This window comes from Acanthaster planci, linkage group LG06, assembly GCF_054643075.1.
Source record: "Acanthaster planci isolate LZ-2023a linkage group LG06, COTS_SCS, whole genome shotgun sequence".
Classification (NCBI taxonomy): domain Eukaryota; kingdom Metazoa; phylum Echinodermata; class Asteroidea; order Valvatida; family Acanthasteridae; genus Acanthaster; species Acanthaster planci.
This window is the reverse complement of record NC_141782.1, coordinates 1673243-1682174: the sequence shown is the minus strand read 5'-3', so window position 1 is coordinate 1682174 and position 8932 is coordinate 1673243. Positions and strand designations below refer to the sequence as shown.

Below are 8932 nucleotides of genomic sequence, written 5' to 3'. Positions count from 1 at the left end.
GATTTCGTAAGGTCCCTTATCACTTGAGGGCGGACTTCAAATCGGGAGCGATTTGGAAGTCGCCACGTATTGTTAACCAGTACAGGCTTTGCGTCAAGTCGGAAAGTTACTACAATTTTAGTACAGATCATCATTTTCTGTCTTCGTTTGATTTTCAACGACTGCGCTATTTCCCAAGGAATTCTACCGTTTTGTATCCGCAAGGAGTGAGGCCAGTAGCAAAATGGCCCAGAGCGACATAGGCGATTGGTACCGAGGGATCCCGCAAATCACTCGTGGGTGGTTCACCGGTTCTGTGGTGATTCCACTGGCCGCCAAATTCGGTCTTCTGAACCCCATGTGGTTAATTCTCACCTTTCAACAAGTGGTTTACAGATTTCAGGTGAACTAAAAGAGAGTTTTCCTAGGTCTTGGGGGAAGATTTCCAAACATGGACACCAGCCTTCTGAAAGCAAAAACATGTCCTGTAAAGTTCAATTTGGGAGGGAAAAACCAATTCATGATTTACTTAGAAAACACTTAGAATTTTTCAGACCAGTCTCATAGGGTTTGTGCTTGGGGTGTCAAGTGGCATACGTTCGTATATGAAACTCTATCCGGTCTTCATGACCTTGGATTTAAAGTCATCGTAAAATGTGAAATTCTTCTAAGCTTTGTGGTTGAACATACCTTCACAGGCCTCTGGCCTACTGAATGATTTTTTTCCATTTTAAAGATTTGACCAGGCCTATTTCCCCAGAGAAAGCATAGAATTACGACAAGAGATACCACATATCATTTAAGAGTTATGATATAGTTTTTCTTCTTACTGCATATTCGTGCATTCATTTTAAAAGTAGTCGGTAAGATTGTGCCCATGACTTTTTCGTAGTTGAGTTAGGGAATCCGCAGTATAATTTGTGTCTCATGCAAGTTTTTTCTCACGAGTTTGGAAAATATTTGTTGACATTAAGCGTTTTCAATATTTTGTAATTATTGATGTTTTCCCCACTGCATACGTAACGTCCATCCTTTTATCTCTTCATAAGCTCTTTACTGCTTTATCGCTTGCTCAACTTCCCTCCCGACTCACTCCTTGGTCATGTTGGTTTTTTAGATCTGGCGACCTGTTACTGCCCTCTTCTACTACCCCATTACCCCGATGACTGGCTTCCACTACCTCATACAACTCTATTTCATGTACAGCTACTCGTGTAGATTAGAGACGGGTGAGTGCTTTGGGAAGGGGTGGTGTCTGCCTCATGTCATTGTCTCCTCCTAGGATCTGATTGGTTTAATCTACTTCAACGTAGACCAAAATCAGAAAATTCTTTCAAACAGTAATGAAAGAAGATCGGGTTTTCAGTTACTGAGCGTTTGAGTTACCTGCCTGGTTTCTGCACATGGAGAATGCTTAAAAAGTGCATGAAATGTCAGATCCAATGTTGGAGCCAAGGTCATTATACACAAATATATAATGAAATACAGTCAAGTATGTTGAAAATGCTAGCATGAAAGCTTGCTGTAAACGATATTGTCGTTGGTTTTAACAGCAGTCAGCTGAGGGTCACAACACGTGAATATATCTCAGTCCGCTCATGTTTTGGAATGAGTCAAACTCGGGCACAATGTGTTGCAGAGCTTCTGTGAGAACCTGGAATTCTGCTGGTAGCCTGCATATCAATTGAATTCATGATTTGTTCGGGACAGTCTCGTGCAACTGGACCTCGTGTTGACATAATGGGTACGAATTCACTAATCTGCCCTAGAAATCATGGTTGACTGTAATTCATACAGTGTTGGCCGCTGAAGTTGTGCATGATATAAGTGACTGCTGCTTTCCCACCTCCTCTACCTTGTGAATTTTTCATCTTGGCGAAATCTCCTCAAATTAGTGCTCTGCGTAAAACCTTCAGGCCCCCCTCCCCTTCAATTTCACCCACCAACTCTTGCCTAAATGAAAGAGCCATTAAAAAGATGTCAAGAGATTTTATTTCCTCTGGATTGCTGGCGCGGATTTGTTGGATAGCTGTGGAGGCCCGTGACAGCACTGTTCTACACCCCCCTGTCACCAAGAACAGGGTTCCACTATCTGATAACGCTGTACTTCATGTACAATTATTCCATCCGACTTGAAACAGGTATTGTTGATTTTTAAAAGGCCCACCCTTCCCCCATTTCAGTATCAGATGGTTTCATTGCACGATGAAGTAAAGACGCCGATATTTTGATTGAATTAAAAGAGTAATTGTTGTTACTTGAGAAACTGATGGAGTTTTTTTTCTTCCCTTTCCAGGAGTGTTTGACGGCAGGCCAGCTGACTATTTGTTCATGTTGATATTCAACTGGATTTGCCTTGTCGTATCCTTTAAAGAAGGGCGTGGTAATTAAATTTTAGGGACTGAATTTCTAGCAACCAGTCTGAGAAAGAATTCTTGGTGGGAGATTTGTTAGTCTTTAAGAGCTGGTTGATAGTGGCAAAAAGGGGATGTAGGTCAGGTTATCGTCTTGAGTCAAAACAGAAGATCGGGAGTCCGAATGCAGCTGCTGTCTTGCATTGTGTCCTGGGGCAAGTCACTTCACACCCATTTGCCCCTCTCCACCCAGGAGTGTGAACGGTTACCAGCGTCAGCGTCATGCACTTCCTACTGTGCCAGGTTTCTGACTTTATTCTCAGGGAGCAAGAAATACTAGGTTTGCTCTGGCCCCCAGCTGTGTCTCCGTTCGAAAGGGCTTCAGGAAATTGTAATTTTGGCTGTTTTGAATGATTGTTTCTCTTCTTAACCCTGCTGTTATTCAGATAATCGGCTTCATTGCACCACTGATGGTAAATTGACCTTGAACTATACGGGCGATTCACAATAGTGCACCTCCAAGAGTTTGCAATGCATTATGCCAATCTTGATGCTCAAAATCTGTTGATCCAATGCGTGTTTGGAAAGGGTCAACAGATTTCGCGTGTTGTGATTGGCCAACGCATTGCAGACTCTTGGAGGTGCACAATTGTGAATCGCTCGTATTGTAATTCCTCTTTAAAATCATTCAAACTTAGCCTTGAACAAATCCTTTCATTTGTTAGTCAGACCATTACAAATGCTTTTTCTCGTGATGCATTCTGTGAACAACCATGGAAATCCCTGGAGAGACTACTGTGGTTATTTAACCAATTTCTAAAATTCAGAATTAGTTCATGACAGTGCTTGCCATCTTTTTATATTTTTTTTTTGGCAAGAAAAAAAATCTGTTGAAATTCTCATGGATCATTTCTCGCTCATAGATTTCACGACTCCTGGGATGTTTTTTTCTTCTCAGCTACTGATGGATCCGATGGTGTTGAGCGTGCTGTACGTGTGGTGTCAGCTGAACCGTGACACCATTGTACAGTTCTGGTTTGGCACGCAGTTCAAGGCCATGTATCTACCCTGGGTCCTGGTGGCCTTCAACATGATCATCAGAGGAGCGTAAGTCAACAAATAGCTAGTGAACCCCTCGGAAGATGGCGGTTAACCCGATGTTTTTTCCATAGGGCAAGATGCACCAGCCCGCTTTCCGAACAAAGCCAAACACCCAGAGATGCTGACTTTGGAGACTCATTTGGACAGCATTTTCTGTACTGAACGGCATATTCTGCCACGCTGTGAGGCCCTGCCACAGAGTGACATTTGCTACAAGAAGTTAATCTCAGTGGTAAAGCTCAAGTTCCAACGTGTCAGCCATGTGCACAGGTGCACAAAGTGACGTGCATGTCTTCGGAGACAGAGACTATAAGAACACTATACAGTTTCGTCAGCTGTCCCTGTGAACGTAAATTGTCGGGTCATGTTTGAATGTCCTCCATTGGGAACTGGTGGAATCAAAAGCGATTCTGCCCAAACCTAACATTTTTACCCAGTGGCATATCGATTGCATCGGCATCAAATCCCATGTAATGCCACAGTGCCAGGGTGCTGCAGTCCTAAATCCATCAAATTCTAACAGAACCAGGATTTGGATTTAGATGGGTTTTAAAGGATTAGAGTCAGGCATCAACATTTGACGAAGATGATTAACTTATCTGCTTGCATATGTCAGTTTCGTTCGATAAAGCTGTTTGGAATATACCAGTGATGGTACATTAAACTGTTCTCTTTATTCAGTGGCCTGTCGGAGCTTCTCGGCATTGTAGTCGGCCACCTGTACTTCTTTCTGATGTTCAAGTATCCACAAGACTTTGGTGGTCGTGCCTTCCTTAAAACGCCTGAAATTCTGTGAGTACATTTCTAGTAAATGAAAGCTTGGCCAAATTGCCCACATTATGCAAGCAACATGTGATTCCAACAGGTTCCAACAGTGACAAGCCTTGTAATGCGGCTTCATGCTTCTTTAACATTAGATACAAGTACTTTCCCAATCGCCAAGGTGGAGTGAGCGGATTCGGTGTGCCGCCCGCGAGCCGGCGCCCTCGGGATGAGAACAATGACCAACCTGCTGGGATGCGACACCGATGGGGGCAAGGGCACCAGTTAGGGGGACAGTAACCCTACTGGGGTCGAGGGTGCGACTGTCATGAATGCAGCAATAGGGGCCAAACCCAAGACAGACACCGAGAGACAGGCAGGGAGTGTTGTTCAAATTGTTTGATTTCACCTTTGAATAGTTACCCTGATTGACCCACAGACCTGCGCAGAGTAAGGTTCGGTCATATACTATTATGCTATTTGCTTTGTCATGAAACAGTTGTCAAAAAATCCGCATTAACACCAGAATTTACAAGAAGAGTGTGTGTTGTCCTTGTTACCTGTGCAACCAGTTTGTCTTAAAGATATTGTGGTGAATAATTACAGAATGTGTTGAAGCATTCTAAAATAAGAAACTTAAAATGTACCCAGAGAGACCTCTTTATACCATAGATGTGTCCAATCATCACAAAACGTGACCCAAATTCCACGAATGCCCAGAAGTGCAAGAATGCAAAGTGCAGCAATGTGTGGCGGCAGTGATATTGTTGAGCCAGTCTCTTCATTGATTGGTCATTGTTGTGTAGCGTTTTATGAAGATAAAAGCAAAATTCTGCATGCCCGGTGTCTAAGCCATAAATGAAAGTGTCCGATGCTACTTTTGAGTACACGCATTCAGTGTTCACATCAATTATGTTGTTTCTGAGCTCATGACAAGACACTTGGGGTTGAATAAAATGTGCAAGCCGAATGTTAAACCGCTGAATAGAAGCTCTCCAATTTGAAAATTATTTAAGAACAAAATGTACAAATGTAAATATGGATGGGGTTATTCATGGTAAGGTCAGGGACGACACAAAGTAACAAGTCCCCTAGAGATGGATAAATTTAGGCTATTTAAGTGGCTTTGCTGTATGAGCCTTGAGCTGGACCAAAGAGAGCATGCAGTTTTCTTAGCAACGGAGGCTCCTTTGGTCGGAACTGAACTTTGCTGGTTCACGAACGACTAGGAAATGCATGTATTGTGGTCGCATCACTACCAACAAGATGAACACTCCCGATCAGTATGGCTCTTTTCAACCGATGAGGGGGATGCTTCTACTCAAGCCGGATTGCGGCCTGTCAAACGAGAACTGTGCATTGTACTTTAAAACCTGTGTATATTTGGAGTTTTATATGGAATATCTTAGCATGCTCATTTTCATCAAAGAATAGCCATTAATATACAAAGGTAGGCTGTGCCAATCTTTCTGTTTGGTTTGGGTGGGGGGAGGGATTGTGTTCTTACCTCGGTATGCGCCAAAATTTGACTGCATGTATTCTGGTCAGAAATCGACTTCATTCTTGTCAAATTTAAATATTCTTGTTACATAATCAGAATACAATACCTGTAGTCCCATCTCTCCCCCGTAGAAATGTAGATTATTTGTTTTGCAGCAAAAGGTGTACAGGTCTTTCTGACCATCATCTTCCAGTTGAGTTAAGGTGATTTTTTTTTCTTAACCCTCCAACGCAAAGATGCATTCTTGATACAGTCGTCCTATCAGTCAAAATCACTCAAGTGACATATGATATGTCCATGTACTGTACAGGGAGATGTGGAAGGAATTTTTACTGTTTTTGACGGTTACAGCAAAAGGAGGGTTAAGGGAACACTGACAGAGTAACTTCAGTTTAGGTTGGGTTTCTATTTATATGGAGAATACAAAAGGTCAAATCTGCAGTTAAATTTATAAGAAATCATTCGTTCAGTCCGACAGTTTTATGAGTTCCTCTAAGCTGCTCTCATGTCACCAGTCTTTCTCGTGTCCAAGCGCCGTGTGCCCGAACGTGTTCAGTTTGTGGCTGGATAAGCCTGATTTGCAAAGCTTTCTTTACTTTTTAATTGTCTCTTTTGATTGAATAATAAAATGTACTGAGTAATGTGGGAGCTAAGAAATCCCCTCGGTAACTCCTATCTTTTATTTGGATGGTGTTTGAGCCCATGTACGAGTTTAAAATGTTAGACTAAGAACGCTGCAGTAGGTACTGCTCTGAGGCTTTGCCCAACAAGCGTGAATCAAACAGTATTTCTTAATGACAAGCAATGCCAGATTCATCAGTCTTGCACCTGTTAATATTCTTCATTCGGTCAAATGGAACAAAAAATCTAAGAATTCATATTTATTGCTGTAAAGATTATTTACTTAATTCGGAAGGAAATTGAGTTACCGCAACCTAGCACTTGCAAGAAGTATTTATTTGTGAACACTAGGTTAATTCCTAGCTGTGCACAACAGCTTCGGTCTCTCTAATCTTTCAGGTTGACCCCAAAATCTTGAAGATACCACTTACTGTCAAACATCCTGGATGAATATTTATTATAATCACACAGGAAGTCCATTTTCGAACAACGTGTGAAGGGTATAGGGTGGGATAAAATGATCTAGAACAAAACTTTATTTATACACTTTTCTCTCATGAACTTTTCCATACACTCTGCAATTAAAGTAATGATTAAATACTTGTTTCTCGGTGACAAATGAAATGCAACACCCCCGTTTCTACATTACTAATTGGCAACTTAAAAAATGGGTGCTGACTTTTTTCACGGACTAAAGCTGTGAGGTTAGTTGTATTGCCCAGATTTCGTATCTCGAACGACGCGCATTAAACATATTTATGATGCTTCTAAATTGCTGGTTTCTTAATCCTGGTTAGCTGAAACAAGCTCAGGAGGGATTCGCTAATATAGGCTACTGAAAAACGTGACCTGGTCGCGTGCCAAGACATAGCACACAATTTCCATAGTATAGAGCCGGCTTGGGCACAACACAAAAACTTCATGACAGATTACAGCACCATTCCTCGCATATTAGAGCAGTAGGCAGCGACTCAAACACTGGAGCTAGGGATACTAAAAGCGTTATCATTCTAGTTAATGGCTGCATGTAAAGAGTGCGGTTAACTGTTTTAAAACCCTGGAAAGTTTCCCTTCTTATTTTACCTTTTGTGAGTGACCAGGAGAGGCTCTTCATTCCTTTGGCCTTTGACTGCAAGAAATGGGACCTTCTGGTCACTCACAGTCCCTCAGGGCACAAAGGCATGCTCTAGTGACCTCATGGCCAGTCCATATGTGTATCATATAAAGCTCTGGAGTTGTTATATTTGTAAATTATCCAAAAAAAAGTAACATATAAGCTTCATTCATAGATCTAATTACTATTGATCTAGGAGCAAATTTCAAAGTAGCAAGAGTGCTAAAATCTCGGAATTTTACATCCACTATAACTAAAATTAAAATAGCCACCATTAATGGAGTTGTACGAACACAAATTACTGATGAGACTAGTGATATCAAACATTGATTATCCAAAATTATTTTCTCTACGGAATGCCTGATGACTACAGGGCATAAACAACGGGCATTCACCAATTAGCTTTTCACATGCATTTTAAGCTGACTAAACATTTGCTGCGAATTGATATTGATATCTGGGTATTTGAAAACTTGGCAAGAGAAGACTGATACACTCCCTCCCCCCTAAAAAAAATGTCAAAATCACCTTTAAAAAAATGCTCCTGTTACTACCAGTAGGAAATCAAAATGTTCAGAGCCTCTCACTTCTTGAAGTGCAGTTTGGTTGGGGATACAAAATAAAGCCCATCACACTGGCGATTCGGGCTTAGAAAGAAGGTCCAACGGTGGGATTCTGCACCAATAACAGAGTATGAGAAACAATGTTGGCCTGTGTCTGCGATGACAATACCACGTCCCTGTCTATTGGAATGTGGTAACGTAACAAATTACTCTCTGCGGCCTGATGCAATGTTTAATCGATTGCCTTTTGGCATGCATGCAGCCTCAGATAACTGTTTAAAATGGGATTAAAGAGGAGCAGAGGAGATAGCATGGCTTGCGTCAATGAATGATACACCAGCAAATCATAAAACACTTATTTCATATTCTTATTATTTTTCAGCATAAACACTTCTAACAAACTACCAAATATATATATTTATCAAGCATTCACCACTCTAAATTTGTGCAGTGTGTAGTTACAATGAAAAATCTCATTTAAAAACAGTACTGACTTAAAAAAAATTGAAGTAACTCCACAATCAGATTGTTGTGAACAAATAGATTGGTGTGCCGCTCCCTTCCGTCAGTTGTCTCATCAATGAACGATGGCAACTTCATCACTGCGGAGCTTGGAGTTGGCCAGGCGCGGGGCCAGCCGACAGAACATGGCAGCCAGGATGACGGCAAGGGTCAGCAGGACTCCCGCCACGGACATCATGATCCAGGTCAGGGTAGAGTGCTCGGTGGAGAACTCTTTCAAACTGTTGGCTTCACTTTCCCAACTCCTGTCTGTGGTGATCAACAAACGGGCGATCAGAAACCCATTTGCCCATGCGGGGAGGAGGTGGGGGTAAGGTTGAGGTTCAGATGAGGGCGGCTCGGGGGAATTAAACATAGTGGCTCATATCCGTTACAGTACATAAGTACGACTACAAATGCATCTGTGCAAATACTG

At 41.9% G+C, this 8932-nt stretch overlaps 2 protein-coding genes across 11 annotated transcripts in view; one reads left to right on the top strand and one right to left on the bottom strand.

Moving 5' to 3' along the window:
* The first annotated feature begins 40 nt into the window (after positions 1 to 40).
* derl1 (derlin 1) lies at positions 41 to 6354 on the top strand. Of its 2 annotated transcripts, none has more exons than XM_087138467.1 (7): positions 41 to 382; positions 2009 to 2120; positions 2276 to 2340; positions 2780 to 2806; positions 3292 to 3440; positions 4116 to 4226; positions 4352 to 6354. In XM_087138467.1, the coding sequence occupies exons 1-7, from the start codon at positions 224 to 226 to the stop codon at positions 4494 to 4496; spliced, it is 768 nt and encodes a 255-aa protein (XP_086994593.1). In that variant the 5' UTR covers positions 41 to 223; the 3' UTR covers positions 4497 to 6354. The 2 variants fall into 2 exon arrangements, with proteins under 2 accessions (XP_086994593.1, XP_086994592.1); XM_087138466.1 differs by lacking the exon at positions 2009 to 2120 and adding an exon at positions 1097 to 1208.
* Positions 6355 to 6502: 148 nt separating this feature from the next.
* Positions 6503 to 8932, bottom strand: part of LOC110990020 (uncharacterized) — a 64700-nt gene continuing 62270 nt past the window's right edge. For all 9 annotated transcript variants that reach the window (XM_087138461.1, XM_087138464.1, XM_087138460.1 and 6 more), the window contains one exon: positions 6503 to 8766. In XM_087138461.1, the coding sequence (XP_086994587.1) occupies positions 8573 to 8766 (194 nt within the window). In that variant the 3' untranslated portion in view covers positions 6503 to 8572. The remainder of the gene's footprint in view (positions 8767 to 8932) is intronic.